At 52.2% G+C, this 17,421-nt stretch overlaps 6 protein-coding genes across 6 annotated transcripts; 4 read left to right on the top strand and 2 right to left on the bottom strand.

Annotated features, from left to right (window-relative positions):
- Positions 1 to 1,282: 1,282 nt before the first annotated feature.
- Positions 1,283 to 2,652, top strand: BDW47DRAFT_129769 (glycoside hydrolase family 16 protein; the record flags this gene model as incomplete). Its single annotated transcript, XM_024817031.1, has 3 exons — positions 1,283 to 1,370; positions 1,445 to 1,725; positions 1,810 to 2,652. The coding sequence occupies 3 exons, from the start codon at positions 1,283 to 1,285 to the stop codon at positions 2,650 to 2,652; spliced, it is 1,212 nt and encodes a 403-aa protein (XP_024667630.1).
- Positions 2,653 to 3,210: 558 nt separating this feature from the next.
- BDW47DRAFT_113605 (uncharacterized protein) lies at positions 3,211 to 4,899 on the bottom strand. Its single transcript, XM_024814456.1, has one exon. The coding sequence runs from the start codon at positions 4,748 to 4,750 to the stop codon at positions 3,398 to 3,400; it is 1,353 nt and encodes a 450-aa protein (XP_024667631.1). The 5' UTR covers positions 4,751 to 4,899; the 3' UTR covers positions 3,211 to 3,397.
- Positions 4,900 to 5,054: 155 nt separating this feature from the next.
- On the top strand, positions 5,055 to 6,787 carry BDW47DRAFT_113608 (threonine--tRNA ligase MST1). The gene has a single exon (XM_024814457.1). The coding sequence runs from the start codon at positions 5,095 to 5,097 to the stop codon at positions 6,688 to 6,690; it is 1,596 nt and encodes a 531-aa protein (XP_024667632.1). The 5' UTR covers positions 5,055 to 5,094; the 3' UTR covers positions 6,691 to 6,787.
- Positions 6,788 to 7,228: 441 nt separating this feature from the next.
- On the top strand, positions 7,229 to 10,314 carry BDW47DRAFT_113609 (putative C6 transcription factor). The gene is made up of 7 exons (XM_024814458.1): positions 7,229 to 7,481; positions 7,612 to 7,682; positions 7,794 to 8,187; positions 8,254 to 8,335; positions 8,390 to 9,176; positions 9,233 to 9,543; positions 9,609 to 10,314. The coding sequence occupies exons 1-7, from the start codon at positions 7,380 to 7,382 to the stop codon at positions 10,202 to 10,204; spliced, it is 2,343 nt and encodes a 780-aa protein (XP_024667633.1). The 5' UTR covers positions 7,229 to 7,379; the 3' UTR covers positions 10,205 to 10,314.
- Positions 10,315 to 14,092: 3,778 nt separating this feature from the next.
- BDW47DRAFT_121045 (acetylxylan esterase precursor) lies at positions 14,093 to 14,910 on the top strand (the record flags this gene model as incomplete). Its single annotated transcript, XM_024815566.1, has 3 exons — positions 14,093 to 14,428; positions 14,501 to 14,680; positions 14,737 to 14,910. 3 exons carry the CDS (start codon positions 14,093 to 14,095, stop codon positions 14,908 to 14,910), a joined length of 690 nt encoding a protein of 229 aa, XP_024667634.1.
- Positions 14,911 to 15,952: 1,042 nt separating this feature from the next.
- Positions 15,953 to 17,310, bottom strand: BDW47DRAFT_121046 (putative DMATS type aromatic prenyltransferase; the record flags this gene model as incomplete). The annotated part of the gene is made up of 2 exons (XM_024815567.1): positions 15,953 to 16,073; positions 16,151 to 17,310. The coding sequence occupies 2 exons, from the start codon at positions 17,308 to 17,310 to the stop codon at positions 15,953 to 15,955; spliced, it is 1,281 nt and encodes a 426-aa protein (XP_024667635.1).
- Between the last annotated feature and the right edge of the window lie 111 nt (positions 17,311 to 17,421).

The following is a 17,421-nucleotide window of genomic DNA, read 5'->3' on the forward strand; positions in this document are numbered from 1 at the left end:
CAAAAGGTAGAATTGAAGAGGCAGAAATCAGACTAATTCCACCGACCCACGGCCCGGGTGGGTTCGCCCCGTCAACCTGCGACAACTCCCTGACATGATCAACAGATCGACTCTGCTCCTCTGTTGATTCTTTCTCTTTCCAGTATCTTGTCGCCTATCGTGACACCATCCAGGCACGCTTCCTTCCTTTCCTTTCAACTCTTCCGTTCATGTTCTTTTGTCCTCCCTTCCACGTACTCTCCCAGTGGCAAATAACGATCTCTTCATTTCCTCGACTTGGCGTCCTACCGTGGTGTTTCTTGGCCCCTCTACACCAGTAGCACCGTCTACTCCTAGTGTCTGAGTAGTACACGCCTCCTCCGGTCAAAGTACCAAAGATAGCACTGACCCTTTTTCTTACTCTCTATGGGCTGGGCGGGAATAAATATCAAATCACCACCCGAACAACACGAGCTCATGAGCAATGCTACCCTAGCCCAAGCCAGTCTCTCATTTCTGACATGCAATTGGGTCATCTGTCCAAAGCACAAGCTTTTCCCGTGCCACCCCCCTTCTTTTATGCGCTGCTTTCCCCATCCTGCGCAATGAAGTTGATCCTCCCGACCGCATTAGAGTCACCCTGTGGGTCATGGTCGACTCGTGGGTGGCCTCACGTCCTATCACCATCACTCCTTTCACCAACCATGAATGGGTCCGTCTCCATCCAGGGCTCCATCAGATCGGTGGCCGGTCAACTCACTTACCCACCCGTTCGCTCAATCACATTGTCTGGCCATTGCATGTCGTGACGCAGCCTGCCCTTTGTCAGCGCTGTTTTCCTCGGTCAATCCCACGATTTGCCCCAGGGGAAGCCCAATGCTGCTCCCTCCTCCAATAGGCCGTAGTCAATCCAAACTCTAGACCTCTAGGCTTATCCACCAGTAATAGTCCCCCCGGTTGATTAACCAGCCTTCTTTGTCTCTCAGGGGATGCGAAAGTCAATTTAGCAGGGGACCTCCGTAAGCCGATTACTATATCTATCTGACACTATCGCCAGGTAACCTCCTGGTCTCTCTTACTTCTCCATTTCTCCAGCAACGCTTGTCGTGGTTTACATAGATCGGTCATTCGTTCTGTCGTTCTGTTTTTATTTCCCTCTTTCATTGAAACCGTTCGCTTCTCTCAACCAACCTTCCTCAGATTGAGTCGCCTTTATCCATCGTTAACTGGCGCCGTTTTTGTTTCACTTACCCTCGTTCGCAACCGCGACTCGCATTGGTCGACCTGACCTGCCGTGCACACCATGTTCTTCAAGTATGCGACCGCAGCCTTAGCTGCATTGGCGCCTCTGGCCTCAGCGCAGACCTTCACAGAGTGCGACCCGTTGAAGAGTAAGCCTACGCTTCCCAGGCCGTTGCGCCCCGCCCGTTCTATGATCTGGTGGACACCACTAACAGCGATATAGAGACCTGCCCCAACGACAAGGGCCTGGACACCTCGTCCTATGAGGCCGACTTCACCAAGGGCGAGTCGGCCCTCGACAAGTGGAAGAGCCAGTCCAAGTCGATCAACTTCGGCGATCAGGGTATGGAGCTCACTATCAACAAGCAGGGTGATCACCCGACTGTTGCGACCGAGTTCTATATCTTCTTCGGTAAGGTCGAGGTTGAGATGAAGGCTGCGCCGGGGACGGGTATCGTGAGCACTATTGTCCTTGAGTCGGATGTCTTGGATGAGATTGACTGGGTATGTTTTTCTTGCCTCCCTGTTGGAACTATAAAAAAAAAAAAAAGTGCGACGCGCATAAAACCCCATTCTAATAATACACAGGAAACCCTCGGAGGCGACACCACCCAAATCCAAACCAACTACTTCGGCAAAGGTGACCACTCCTCCTACGACCGAGGATCCTTCGCGGAAGTGGACCGACCCCAGGAGACCTTCCACACCTACACCGTGGAGTACACCAAGGAGGCCATGACCTGGTCCATCGACGGCAACGTTATCCGCACGGTAGCCTTCAAGGACGCCAAGGGCGGCTCCCGCTTCCCGCAGACTCCCATGCGCGTCAAGATCGGTACCTGGGCCGGCGGCGACCCGGACAACGACCCCGGCACCATCGAGTGGGCCGGCGGCGAGACCGACTACGGCGCTGCCCCCTTCACGGCTTACATCAAGTCCGTCAAGATCGAGAACGAGAACCCGGCTTCGGAGTACAGCTACTCTGATAACAGCGGCTCCTTTGAGAGCATCAAGAAGGAAGGCGGTAAGGATGACTCCGATGATGATGATGATGATGATGAAGACTCCTCAAGCACCTCTTCCTCTTCCTCTACCTCCTCTTCCTCCACTTCCACCACATCCTCCTCAAAGGAGGAGTCCACCTCCTCAGACGAGGCGACCACCACTGGCGAGTCCGCCTCAAGCCCAACTGGATCCAGCGCCGCCTCGAAAACCGAAGACAGCGACGGCGCGTCTGCAACGGGCCCTGGCTCAGGCTCTGGCTCCCACTCTGGCTCCCACTCTGGATCTCCCTCAGGCTCCCCCTCTGGTGGCGCCTCTTCCCCCTCCCCCAGCTCTTTCAACAGCGCCGCCCCCTCCAGGACCCCCATGGACGGATCGTCTCTAGCCCTCGTTATCCTAGGCCTTTTCACTGCCATGCTGCAGTTCTGAATACTCTAAGCGGGATTATACTGGATGCTAACTGGTCGCGCGATCCAGGTGCTTAGGTTAATGATTTATTAATTTATTTACTGTCTTTTATGTCTTGGTTGGGTTGGGATGATGCGGGATTCTGTATTTTTTTTTTCTTGCTTTACTGAGTTGTTGAATACCTGTGGTGTGCTTGCTTGTCTGTAGCTATAGTACATATCATTCAGCGGTTTGGCTACCGTACTTATTTTCTTCTTACTATTAACTACCTAGTAATCCCCGTGTTAAAAAGGTCTAGTCGTGGGCCTTGGCTTGATTCCCCTCCTCTTTCTTTCTGACTAGATATTGCATTCCTAAAGGCAGTCAGTCCGGTCATATTGTGAAGTGTCAATGTCTTTATTATTTACTCCTATCGGACTTAATAAGCCTCCACCCTACGTACCACCTATCTAACGGTGACATCGCCGGGCAAATTGTTCTGACTTGTACAATTATGCACCTACCATCCGCTAAAGAAACTCAATCATGCAGCCAAGGATTGGGATAACTCTATAAGCTATTAAATGCACGAAGTACGTAAGCATATGCATGTATGATCGCCACCAGAGCTTTCGTAAATAAATAAAATAATGCTAATCACATCGACACGTCCAAACGCCACGCGGTAAGCCAAAGCCGTTGATCGTTCATATTCATCATGTTAACCGTTGTGTGACGTGGCAGGTTATCCACAGAAAAAATAACAGAATGAAAAAGGAAATACTGATTAAATGATGTTTCCCTTCTTCTGCTGATACGCATGTAACCGGTAAGAAAGGTTGTCGACGACGATTGACACGGGCTCGTGCTGTGCAGCGGCCTCGCGGAATGATTTTAGGAGGGATGATGGGGCTGATTTTTCCTGGTTGCTGTCGGTGGATGAGAGGAAGGTTCCGAGGGCGCCGCTGGGGATGATGGAGTTGAGGAGACTTTTGATGCTGCCTGATGGGCTGGAGGAGCCTGTTGGTGGAGTACGGCCTGTTTCTCTGTTGACGATGGCATCGATTGACTTGATATGGTCGTCTAGGCGCGCTAGATCGTTGGATAGCGCCTCTGCCTTGGATTGCATGCGTGCGGTCAGTTGGTCGAGGTACTGCTCGCGGCGCGACATCTGCGTTAGCGACAGACGCACGTCGGAGGGCTGCGCGCCGTTGTCGCTGCTGGCTGCCGAGGCGGCGCCCGTTACTACGAGATTGTCGACAGCGGAGCGGATATCCGCTTGCAGGGAGTCGAACTTCCAGGCTGCGGTTCTTGTTGCCGTCCAGCAGCCGTCGAATTCGAGATCCAGCTCGTGCTTGGTGCCTGGGTAGGCGGCTTTCAGGGCGGACTGGACGGCGCGGAGCTTGGTCTCGGCTTGTTTGAGGCTCGGGCTGAGGGGGGACATCTCTTGGAGGGTGGTGTTGAAGAGGATTTCGAGGGAGGCCTGGGCGTTTTGGATGGGGTCGTGGGGGGGTTGCGAGGTGGGGGGTTGGGGGAAGCGCGGGGTGCAGCTGGTTGGGTAGAGGGTTGGGATTGCGGGGATGTTGCACAGGGATTGGTATTGTTGGGTGAGTTCGGGGAGGATGAGGAGATGGGCGATTGCGAGGATGAGGAGGGCGTTGAGGAGGTGGCGGAGGGTGGTTAGGAGTTGCGAGGTGGGTTGGGGACTCGATGCGCTTGTCTTGCGCGGGTTGTTTGATGCTGTAGGCTGTTCCTGGTCCTTCTTGGGGGTCGTAGTATGGGCCTGGCTGTCCCGCTTGGTCTCTTGTGTTGGCCGTTGGTGTCGCTGTTTGAGCTGCCCTTTCGACCGTACGACGGGCGCAACCCATGATCCCTCCGAGATAGGCGCCTCGTATATCGAGGGCATGATCAATTCTGGCCCCGAGAGTGAGGACGCTGAGGTTGCCAGCGAGTCTGAGCCATTGCGGTCCTTGCTGCGCTTTTCGCTTTTGCGACGGGGGCTCTGCTCGGAGGTATTGGTTTTGGATGGCGACGCTGTCTGTAGAATGGTCTGCTCTTCCTCCTTCGGTTGGCTTGACGCTACGACCCAGGACTCGCCCAGGATCGGACGCTCCTCGGGACGCGGGGCGTTTGTTGACATCGGGTACTTGGTACTTGGTGTATCTCGGATGTTGACCGGTGGTAGATCAAGACAGGAAACCAACTTTGGTTGGAAGTTCAAGACACCACAGTGGACCCCTAACCCACTATATATGCTCAATTTCCTCGAAATGTAAGGGATATCCCCAGATTGCTGTGAATCCCGAGTAAATACGTCGGCGGCGGCGGGTGAAGAACAACAATCCTCAGAGTGGGGAATGCAGACACATCACGGCAACACTAGTCCCCGTTGGGCCGATCGTCGGTCGGCACAAATTCATCCTCGCCGACGACTGCATCTTCAACGCTTCTTCACGCGGACTTCAACCCGGCCACCTCCTCACAATGCGTCGATTACACCTGCTTTTACGGCAGTCTCGGCTCTACTCATGTCAATCCCCTGTCTCCCGACATCACCTCTTCCGTACTCCCAGAGCACGATTGCTCTCCACAACCACGACGCGACTCTGCTCGTGCTCCGAGCCGCAGTCTAGCCCAACACAAACCTCAGATCCAACTCAACAGTCGACCTCCTCCCAGGATTATCGCAGCCTCGGCCTCGAACAAGACCTATTCACCACGTCCCCCTACAGTCCTGGATCTCCTCTCTTCCTCCCCAATGGCACCCATGTCATCAACAAACTCATCACCTTCCTCCGCACCCAATACCTGCAGTACGGATTTCGCGAGGTTCTGACCCCGACCATCTACAAACGATCGCTATGGGAGGTATCCGGCCATTGGCAAAACTACAAGGATGACATGTACGAGGTCCGCGGGAGAGGCGCCATGGACGAAGGGGAGGGCGAATTGGGCGAGGACGAGTCCTACGGCCTGAAGCCCATGAACTGCCCCGGCCACTGTCTCCTGTTCAAATCGCAGAACCACTCCTACCGGGAACTCCCCATCCGCTACGCGGACTTCAGCCCGCTCCACCGCAACGAAGTCTCGGGCGCGTTGAGTGGACTGACGCGAGTGCGTCGCTTTCACCAGGACGACGGTCATATTTTCTGCCGGCCGCAGCAGATCAAAGGCGAAATCGCATCGGCGCTCGGATTCGTCGATCTCGTGATGACGACTTTTGGACTGGGGCCGTATCGGTTGGTGCTGTCGACGCGCCCGGAGAAGGACTTTATCGGGAGTCTCGACCTGTGGAACAGCGCTGAAGCGCAGTTGCGCGACGCGCTCAACGACACAGGACGGGAATGGGCGTTGAACGAGGGGGATGGGGCATTCTACGGCCCGAAGATCGATATCCAGCTTCAGGACCATGCGGGTAAATACCACCAGCTATCGACCATCCAGCTGGACATGAACCTGCCTGAGCGGTTCGGACTCGAGTACCAGGTGGCCGAAGGCGAGGAGGACTACAACCCCGCGACACCAGGGCGGGCGCGGCCCGTGCTGGTCCATCGGGCCAATTTTGGCTCGATCGAGCGCTTCCTGGCCCTGTTGATCGAACAGTATGCGGGTCGTTGGCCGTTTTGGATGTCCCCCCGACAGGGGATCGTCCTCACGGTCAACCAGGATGATGCCGTGGTCAAGAAAGCGCACGAGGCGGTGGCCCAGATTTCCGGGTTCAAAGCGCTTCAGTCCGGCCTAAAATCTAGCGCAGTCCCACAACCGCTCACCTCCGTCGACTCGACCTTCATGATTGACATTGATGACAGCGCCCAAACGCTCGGAAAGAAGATCCAGCGCGCTAAGCAGATGAACTATAACCTCATCTTCGTTATGGGGCCGAAGGACATCGCCGAATCCCGCATCTCGCTCGATATCAGCGGCCAACTCCGGGGAAAGCCGAATGGGAGTGCCGAGAAAACTCGAGAGGTGATCTCCAGCCACTTGGGTGGGGGGGCCCTGGAAAAACCTCGGGGGATTCCACTGCGGGTGGACCGTGTCCACGATCTCTTGGTCCAGTTAGAGAGACGTTTTGTATGATACCTATTACTCATGTAATATATCCGGGGGTGTAATATACAGATGTACGATATCCTGAACCAGATTCTCATGATGAGTCATTTCAGATATATCCTCGGACTTGGGAGAGCCATGGGTAACCCCTGCCTCAGTTAGGCTGCCACGACGAGTTCCATCTAGAGTTTGATCGTGAAGCCTTGGCTTGCATACTAGTTGGTCAGCGTCGTGAAAATTGCCCGAAACATCCATCATCTAATCATTTGTCATCTGTCATGGATTTCACTAAGGTTTTAGCTCCATGGTTGTAGCCCGTTATTTGGCAGGATCCAGAAGAAGCTTTGCATCTCCTTTGGTTCGACCCACCAGATATCGTCGGCCTATCCCTCTCGAGTAACACGTCCGGACCGTCCATTAGCCCTAGAAGTTGGTTTCGACCAACAGCAGCGTAAAATGACAAAGAACAACAGGTACAGAGCCAGGACCAGGCGGAGGAAGTCAGGAAGCCCGGTTTGCCCTACAGGTTTACCTTTTACTAGCTCAGTGCTAGAATCGAATCGGTTTTGGCCCATCCCCACTCCGCTTCCTCGCCCCCCTCGCACTAGTAGGCAACCTGTTGTCTTTCCTCGTGTGTCGGACGAGTGTGATCCTTAATCTCATGGCGTATCGTGCTCGCTTTTTCCACGATCCGCCGCCTTTTTTGTACAAAGTCAATGGTGGTCAAGCCGCATCGTCTAGAGATGGCCGACGCGTCACTGAAAGCCAAACTCCCGCGGAAGAGCGCCTTCTCGTGCGAGGTCTGTCGCAAGCGCAAGGTGGGTTTCCCTCGTGTCTGACTCCATCCTTGTTACCCGAGCTCGGGTGGAATCCGAGATACAAGTCTGTAGGATCCCTCGCTTAGCTTTGTCTGCACATGATGATTGATGACTCGGTGAATGTCTTCAGGTGAAATGCAACGGAGCCAGTCCAGCTTGCTCGCGCTGTGCGGTCCGTGGGGAGCTCTGTGTTTACAGCCTGTTAGTTTGTCCATCTCTTGATTTCCTGCCGAGCTGCCCGACGCTTCCCCGTTCTCTTGGCTTCTCCGACACTGTCTGTCGATCACGGCCAATCTGACCTTTGCTTTCTAGAGCCCCGACATTATCTTATACGAAGCAGTTGGAAGCCCGTGTTGCTCAGCTGGAGAATGCTTTGTCCAAGGTGCATGTCCAGCAGCCATCGGAAACAGATTCCGGCGAGGGTCCCTCGCCTGCCAAGCGCACGAGGAGCCCGGGTTCTCAGACCCCCCTGAGGGATAGACGGCAAAGCAGCGAAGAACTTGCGAGGGATCTTGATGGGCTACAGGTTGAGCATGATGGCCGGATATCCTTCCATGGACCGACCAGCTTGTTCCAACTGCCTGGCGGGGCGCTGAAAGAAACGTCGCCGGCATCCCAGCTTACCACGCCCCTGGAAGGACGAAAGGAACGCCTCGTCAACAATGCCTGGCGTGAGAGAGCTTATGAGCAAATGGCGACCATGCCGGTACGTTATCCCTGATCCGTCCACTGCCATCGAGGAACATATTCCAACACCGTTAATCTTGAACAGGAACCATACCAATACCTCCTCGACTCTCACTGGTGCTGGATCCAACCACTCTTCAACTTCGTCTACCGGCCCGCATTTACGCGTTCGTGTCCGACTCCGTGCTGAAAACAAGCAAGACACTGACCCAAGATAACAGGAGACATGAAGATCAACGGGCCCTACTACTCAGACGCTCTTCTGAACGCGCTCCTCTCTCACTCGGTACGATGGTGCAAAACCGAGCCCCGGATCGGGCCCATCCTCAACTCCTTCGATGGTGGAGCCCAGTTCGCGCATCGAGCTGTCACGGAGCTGTATGACTCGCTCAAAGTGGGGCATGTCGGCATCCCCACAATCCAGACTCTACTCCTTCTCAGTGCCCAGGAGTGTGGGCGGGGGAATAGGACGCAGGCTTGGTTATACAGTGGGATGGCGTTTCGGATGCTGGATGACTTGGGAGTATCGATCGATAGTCTCAAGTACTCGGACTCGGCGAAGCTCAATGATGAGGACGTTGAGATCCGGAACAGGCTGTTCTGGAGCTGTTATTTCTGGGACAAGATGGTCTCCCTTTATTTTGGGAGGTCGCCCACGATGCAGAATTCCAGAGTCAGCCCGCCGCAGACGATACTGGACAACACTGCGGAGATCGAGAACTGGACGCCGCATGGCGTCGTCTTCCCGGATGGCTTCCACTATCCTCCTACTCAAGCCCACTCCACATCTGCTTTTGTGAAGATGTGTGGGCTGGCGGAGATTCTGCACGAGATTCTGGTCCATATCTACGATCCGATCCGACAGGTGTCGGAGATGGAGCTCTACAGCTGCGTCGAGGAGCAGGCGCAGAATCTGGCCGAATGGTGGGAAGAATTGCCAGATTTCCTGAAACTGATAGTTTCGGATCTTCCTCCTTTTTCTCCTCCAGCACATATCGTCATACTAAAGTAAGATAGCTCCTTTGTTTCTCATAAGAAAGGGACATCAATCACTGACGAGACAGCTGCCTATACCACACCATCAACATCCTCCTCCACCGCCCGATCCTCTGCTCTAAATCGAATCGCCCACCCTCCGATAAAAGCCATCTAGTCCAGTGCATGATCTCCGCAACCGCCATCCTATCTCTCTTCGACATGTTCTGCAACACCTTCGGCGACGGCCATGTTGTCCTGTCGCTTGCCTACAGCGTTTACACCGCTGCTTCGATATTCTTGCTCGAGGTCCAGGCTCTGAAGTACGCGGCGCCGGGTACGCTCGAGAAATTGAAGTTTTGCATATACGCCTTGGAGAGGGTTAAGATTTCTAATCCGGGTATGTCTACATATTCATATCGGGTTTATCTCATTATAAATCCTTAGAGCTGACCAAGATATCAGTAATGGCGACAGCCTTAGGCCTGATTTATCGGGAGCTGCAAAAGCTTCAAGTCGATATCAACGTCACACTATCTCCGACGCAGTCAACTCAGCCATTCCAGCCTCAATCGCACTCCCACCAAAGCAACTCCCCTTCCCCACATTTCAACCAACAGCAACAGCAGCAACAGCAACAACGAATCCCCCTCGATCTCTCCAACCCATCCACACACGCCTCTCCCTCTCCCCACCGCCACCTACAACAAACACAACAACAACAACAACACCTCACCGACCCCACACCCCCCCTAGGCCCAGGCCCAATGGTCACCCCAATCGGAGTCCCCCCCGCCACCTCCCTCCTCCCCGAATACACACCCTTCCACCCTCCTCCTCCGCCCCCACCACCAGCGCCAACCCCAGCAGCCAACTTCGACCCCTCCCACACCCGCATCCCCCACATGGCTACAACCCACCTGATAGGAGGGATGCCGAACGCAGTCATGGCGCTGGAAAGCCCCGGCTCGTATGAGATTACGCCCGAGGTGTTCGAGGCATTTTCGTATGCGGAGCCTATTACGACGAATATGACGCAGTTTGAGGAGTCTATGATGTGATATACTATACTGGGTTGTTTATATGCTTTATGTGTGTTTGTGGGATTGCATGGATGGTGTAATCAGGAGCAGGGTGTATAATTCGGAAAGTAATACGTTTGGTGATTCTATACATGTTAAAACATGTTAACATAACTCTTAAGCGAGCCGCCCCTTCTACTCTACATAATCAATGCTTATTATAAGTCCCATAGATAAGTGACTCAAGCTTTGAATGTCTCTGAACATTAAGCTCTTTAAAATTATATAACCTGCTGCTCGATATATACTAGGATTGATTAAACATTTTGAGTACATAACACAAGAATATATATACCACATGGTTTTTTTTATATATGTAAGAAAATAATATGGCCGCCCCCCGTTTCAACGCGTGCGGTACGCTCATGATTCGATGGTTGAGGGAGCCATTATTTGCGAAGAAGGTGGAAAGTTAATTAGTTGGCGGATACAAGAGCCAGGTGACTTTGGGCCTGCAGATGAGCTTGAGGTATTGAATTGAAGCAACAGTGATGTCAATCATTAAGGTTCGTAAATCTTGTCTGTCCGAGCGAAGTTAATGTGTCGTATGTTGAAATATAGATTATGAAAAACGAATGGGAAAGGAAAACCCTATCTCGTCCGCCTCCATTCCAAAAACCGTTCAACACAGGCATAATTTGAGCCCAGAAGAATATTCAACTCCTCCTGAGACCCCTTCTCACCCGGGTTTAGAACCAGTTTTGTAGGCCATGGCTCAACTACTGTGAGCGGTGAATTACATCTCAACCATCGAGGTTACAGAAAGTCAAAGAGATCAGCTAATGCAAGCTATGAATCGATTTCAACGAGTTCCGTGGGGTTTTTCGATGCCTTCCCGATGTTCACTGAGCCGGTTTTTGAACGCCTTCTTCAATGGATTCCACCCGCATTTCCCGTTCCTACATCCGATCACCTTTCAGATGCAGAACTGCGACCCCGAGCTCTTATTGGCGATGGCTGCAATGGGCGCCCAATATCGCTACGAACGTCGCAAAGCGCTCATGTTGTTCGACGCTGCCTTGGCCATTTTGCATGAGCGGCAATACCAGGAAGAGGCGGAAACATTAGCCAACTCCGTCGACTAATCCAGCTCCCAGAATCACAAAGGAAATCGCCTTATATCCCTTATAAGATCTTTGCTTATCCTTGTCATCCTTGCCACTTGGCATGGGAGCCGCAAGAGGCTGAGTGAAGCTCTTAGTCTTCAGAGTCGTTTGGTTCAGCTGAGCTGATTAAAGAGTCGGGTCTTTGTGAGGCTCGTCCCGGCCCTAAACCTCTCAATTGGCACTCTTGGATCGAGCTTGGACCCGCTAGGCGCGTGAGACCGGCCACATTCTGCTTTCGTAATATTCATTCTATTGCTTACAATGTCCCTTCTATTTTCCTCGTCCATGACAGCAACCTGCGTCTTCAGTGTATCTGTCAGGAGTGGCTCGCTCGCGATGAGAACGAATGGACTTCAATCCGGCGAACCGTTCCGAACGAGCAAAGCCTCTTCCTAGACGCCCTGGCGATTCTCCTGGGGCGGTCGGAGAACGCCTCCTGCGTTGAGCCAGGCCAGGGCCCTCTCCGGTGGCCAATTCTGTTCTCCTCCATGGCCTCCCGCAGTATATCTTGATGGCACGACAAAGCCAAATACTCCCCAAAGAGGGCGACATGGTCGACAAAGCACAGATGGAGTCAGTGGATCTCGGCAGTCATCGGCAGTTTGAGACGCGGGGCCCTGAGAAAATCGCTTGGGCTCTGCTACATGCACCTACCGTGCCTCGTCACCGCGCTTCTGCCGGCCCAGCTACATGCCACCCACGCCCTGAGCATCCCGGTCCGATTGGGGATCGATTACGTCGCGCCCAGCCAGGCCTTTGTCTGGAGTATTCAACATGCACTATGTGCCGTCGAATTTGCCATATTTCTCAACAAATGGTTGGACTCGGTGGCCGAGACACATTCAATTCATCCGCTAAGCGGTAAGGGAAAAATCTCGAAGACGAATACCTTCACCTCCATACCCTTCTGTGTTTGCCGCCCAGCAAAACCGACGAAAAGTATCGCGCTTTGATACATTTTAGGCCAAGAAAATAGATTACTAAGATGGATTTATCGAGTGGTACAGGGACGAACCTAGTCCTTGAGATAGTGCTCTAGGCACTACTAACCCCCTCAGCTTGGGAGTAGGCTCAAGAGCTAGAAAGGGGCTATATAGGATGTCCCCTCCCTTACTGACTTCATCTCCCATATCAGCGTTAACAGAGAGATTAATGTCCTGATCCATCACCTCTACCTCCATACAAGGCCTCTTGGCGGTGTTCCTCTTCTTTATCAGGGCATCAGGGTCATCATAGGGCTCCATAGTGAGCTTTTACACCTTCCTTAGGATCGCGACTTCTCCGCCCTCGTAGTCGAAGCTTCAGCATCAACCCCTGCCTCGCTGGCGGGGTGACCGGCAGACTGGCTGGCGGGAATTACTTGACCTACTCGGGACGCTTGTTGCTCCGGAGCTGGAGCAGGTATCCTCCATCCTGAGACTTCGCTCCTTTTGATGGTGGACGGCCCCTTGACCGCTTCTGCTTTACCGGCTGCTTCTGAAGTGCTAACAAAGATATAGGCGCAGCGGTACTGTTTGTCGTCGTACCCGCCTGGGGCCGCGGTGCCCCGGGTGCCACGGCAGGCTGGAATGAGTCCGTGGAGGCGGGCCGTTGGCAGGGAAAGAAGGCAGTTCTAAGGTCTATCAACGCTGAAAAGGCAAGAAAAGAGCCGTCCTATTCTATCGTCCGCCCATATCGATGCGGTAGTGATCGGTCTGCTTTCAGAGAAAGCCCGGTGCAATATAGTCATGGAAAGGTTGGGCTTCCAGGAGGTCAAATGGTTGGGGGGAGGAATTGACTGCCGTCATGGGCAAGGACTCTCTCCCGAGTCCAGTCTAGAACCCGCTTCGGCTATTTCAGCACAGACCATTAGATGACATGGCCTGGGTGCCTACATTAGTGTCAATGCAAACGCCGGCGCACAGGGCACCCGTTCGAGATCATCCAATCATACTATTGGTGACGTCTCCAGGGGTGAGCGCTCACCCAACGTTGGACAATGGTGGGTGATCGCAGATGATCAGCACATCCGTCCATTTCTACCTGGTGATGAACGATTTTGAAACGGCACGAGCACCCTCACTCTGGCCTCTTATCTATTCCACATCTGGCAACGCCACGCGTCTGGTTCCTTGGGAGGCTGGCAACGACCGGAGTTTCACGGTCCTTAAGTTTGAGAAAAGGCCTAGCTGAGGCGCGAAGCCTGGTGGCCTCAGTGGCACAGTCGCTCGAGAATGCTGATGGAATCGCCGGGCAAGCCTTTGAAGAGAAATTGTAGCGCGTCCGATACCGATTGGATAGTCAGTACAAAGCCGCCGGCCCCTCCCGGGTGAGAGCCCCTGGGGAAGACACCTTGGGAATAGTACAGTATTTCATACATTGAAGAATATGAGGAGAGGAATGATGGATGCTAGACTGTATGGATGCCAAACTGGGAGAATTCACTAATTCAATGGTGACATTAAAATAGGCCAAGCATATTGCAGAGTCATGCTCTTCCTGCTCCCTCAAAGTTCGGATTCTGCTTGGCATACCAAGCACAGTTGAAGCATGTTCATTGTGTTGCTCCAACCACGACGACCCTTGAATAGACCGGCTGATATCCCTGGAAACAACATATAATGAGACGCAAAAGAATTGCCCCAGCAACAGCAAACATCTGTTGTACTGAAAGTATAAATAAAGGCAAACATCCTCCCTCTTGATTACAAGTCCTACCTGCCACCGCAAGAATATCGAGACTACATTCCTGCTACGATCAATTTCCCATTCGCGCTCCGCAATGCTATCTAAGTTGACGGTTCTCTTGCTCACCAGTGGCGCTATTGCTACTTCTGAGACTGCAAAGGACCACTGGGGTTGTCCTAGAATTCATATCTTCGGGGCACGCCACACAGGTGCAACAGATGAGTATGGCGGCGCAAAGGAGGTTGTGGAATTGATCCTAGCGTCTAACCCTGGAGCGACGGCCGAACCCATTCGTTACCCTGCTATGGGAGCGTCTAAGGATGAATTCGCATGGTCTGCTCAGCAGGGTGTTAAAGCCGTCACTAGCCAGGTCACTGAATTTGTGGAGGAGTGTCCTGACACTCAAATTGTCCTGGTTGGGTATTCCCAGGTATACTAAGCCCTCTACCTTACCACTAAAATTCTGGCTTCAGTGAACATCTCATCTCTAATACCGTCCTAGGGCGCTGAAATTATGGATGACGCCATGTGTGGTGGCCCTGATCCTACAGTGAACATCAGCAGCACCGAACCTACTATATCTAGTATAGTTGGGTCGCATGTCAAGGCTATGATCTGGATGGGCAATCCCCGTTATACAATTGGTGCGCCTTTTAACCGAGGAACAGCCACCGCATCCGGGGTAAGTTGGAGTTTGAATATAGCAATTAGCCTGCACTAGTATTAATGTTGGAATAGTCCCGGTCTCGGTCTAGAAACATATCCTGCGCCCCATATACAAATATAATCCAGTCATACTGTGATGAGGGAGACAAGTTCTGTACTGACGGCGACTCCGTGGCGATACATGCGAGCTATGCTCCTAAGTACAAACAAGATGCTGTGGACTTTGTTGACATGCAGCTTTCTTAAATCACGGGACTGATATGGGAGCCTTGGAAACACGATGGTGTGTGTCTTTAGGCAGTCATAGAGACAATGAAAGAGAAGAAAAGACTTGTTTGGCGCCTTAGTTCTAGTCTCTATCAAGCTCTTATCTCTATTACACGTATAATATCATGATAGATAAGACATAGAATCTCGATTATCATTCAACAAATTGTTAGAAATCGTTCAAGCATAGCTCTGATGAGGGATTTTGTTAGGCCACGAAGGATCACGCACGCCATCAGTGGAGACCGGCAGAACCAACCATTCTAGCCAAGCAAACACATCATTATATAGCCAGGTATAGTTGTTTAGGACACTGCATAGCGAAATCAATAGGCAAGAAGGATTATCTCTTTTTCTCAGCCCCCGATACCAGGGAAGCGCCTTGCCCGATGCCCATTGAGATCTGCTTTACCTGGTCCGCCTGCTTGTCTCTCGCTTCTCGAGATGATGCAGAGGAGGCTACGAACTAAGGATTGACAATGTGATAGTGGTCACTGTCGTCAACAGCGACGATCATTTGGGGAACAGAGTATCACCCCGCCGCTGACCTCTGGCGCCAATCCTTACTCTCTATCCGTGCCAAGCGCCTCCCACACCTAGTCTATGGTAATGATTTTCTGGTGGCCGGAGCCAATAACCGAGAAATCTAAGCGCTCTCAAATGGGAGTCCAAATTGAACAATCTAAGAACTCCACGCTCTTTTCTTAGAATCCAATTCGATATTCACGATAGCCAATCTTTCTCTCTGCCCCAGCGACAGTATATCCAAAGAATCCTATCCGATTTATGCATGGAGACTTGCCAGCCTAAAGCATACAGGCGACGGGCAACAAGGAAGACCTTCTCAAGAGATACCCCTAAGCAATAGCCAAGTTGTGTAGGGATATAAAATGTCTCACTGAAAGTAGACCACCACGGAATCATTAACCGTTCGAAAGATAGACACTAGCAATAATATCACCTAGCTGTCGCAGAGTCATTGAACCAGGAACCAAATCGTCGACCTGTGTACTGTTCAACGTCACGGTTTGCTGATATTATGGTTGTCCGGTCCATTTCCCAAACTGTGATAGTAAACGGACGTGTTAACGCCTTTCTCCGTGACTGTAACCGACAACCATGTGTGAGCAGTCTTGGTCTTCCTAATGTCACGGTTGGGCCTACCATCCTCGTCAGCTAATCTATTTCCCATGAAAAACGGCAACGAAGGATCACTTACTGGAGATATCGCAGAGTATCCAAGTATGAGCTTGCAGTTTCATGCCATCCGAGAAATTCGAACCACTGTGACACAGCCTGTGCAACTTTTTCATCACTTTGGTCACAAATCGGGAAGTAGGTTCTGACTTCGGGGTAGTTTTGACCAGGACGGATTTCATAGTTCCATGTGAATGGCATTGATGGTGTAATTCTGTCTAGCTCCAGGATGTCCCATAACCTCTTCAAGAGGCCAATATTGCGATCAGTCACCGGCCCGTGAAGCTTCCCTCCAAGCGTACAAACTTCCCTCACCTTGTCCCAGGACCATTGACGGGTAATGACGTAAAGCTTCAGTCGTGATTTGGACGGGTCGACCAAGTCCCAACTGAAGAATCTCACCGGCAGATCAGGGTTGAATGTCTCCATATAATCTAGAACCATATTGACGGCCGCGAAACAATGCATCCGGTCGTCCACCCGCGAAATTGCACGACGAATAAGAGCATGCGGATGCAGTCCAGACGTATGAGCCGCGTATCGGGTCCACATGTACTGTTTAACTACCACATTGCCGTCCTTGAAGTCAAGCCCAAGGATCGTCTGCGACCATGCCTTGGCCTCTCCAACATCTTGCTGGTAGGTCTTCATGCTTTGATCGGGCATGAAGAATTCGCGCGTAAAGTGATGATGGAGTGTGCGATCAAAGCCTTTGAACCCCATGACGGCTAGTCGCGCTACCATACTGTTGACTGTATCAATGTTCAAGGGATCCATATGTGTGCCAGTGGTTTTGCTGATAGGATCGATATTGAACCTAAACACTGGTTTTTCAGCCCCCTGGAAGTTGAGGCTGAACTCAAACCCGACTTCTGTGGTATTCATGCGGGAACGGCGGATAGGTGGGTACGGGCCAAGTGCTGGAATAATCACTTCGCGCATGAAGAGTAGACACTGATACTGCTCATGAATATCCGCACTTGTCATGTTGAGGAACCGTGCAATAAGGGCTCCACTGTCGTTCCACCATTGTCGCTGTGCTTCACAATCAAAGCATGCATACTTGGAAAAAGATTTCCAGACGGTTGTATCCATATTGTTTAAGTCGGGAGCAAGCTGTGCGCCAATATCTTCGGTAGTCCCAGCGTTTCTGGGGGAAACAGTGATCGCGTCTTTTGCCATTTCCGAATCCGTTGAAGGCAGTTTCACTACGGACGCTAGGGAAGGAATAGTGCGTTGCACTCGGGCTTGAAACAGGATTTTAGATGTCATGTGCTAACAAGACGTTGGCTA

This window comes from Aspergillus candidus (genome assembly GCF_002847045.1).
Source record: "Aspergillus candidus strain CBS 102.13 unplaced genomic scaffold BDW47scaffold_84, whole genome shotgun sequence".
Classification (NCBI taxonomy): domain Eukaryota; kingdom Fungi; phylum Ascomycota; class Eurotiomycetes; order Eurotiales; family Aspergillaceae; genus Aspergillus; species Aspergillus candidus.

Coding starts and splice junctions, on each gene's coding strand:
- BDW47DRAFT_113609 (XM_024814458.1), top strand. CDS start 7,380: ATGGTGGTCAAGCCGCATCGTCTAGAGATGGCCGACGCGTCACTGAAA. Junction 7,683..7,793: donor GAGCTCTGTGTTTACAGCCT/GTTAGTTTGTCC, acceptor TTTGCTTTCTAG/AGCCCCGACATTATCTTATA. Junction 8,336..8,389: donor CTACCGGCCCGCATTTACGC/GTTCGTGTCCGA, acceptor CCAAGATAACAG/GAGACATGAAGATCAACGGG.
- BDW47DRAFT_113605 (XM_024814456.1), bottom strand. CDS start 4,750: ATGTCAACAAACGCCCCGCGTCCCGAGGAGCGTCCGATCCTGGGCGAG.
- BDW47DRAFT_113608 (XM_024814457.1), top strand. CDS start 5,095: ATGCGTCGATTACACCTGCTTTTACGGCAGTCTCGGCTCTACTCATGT.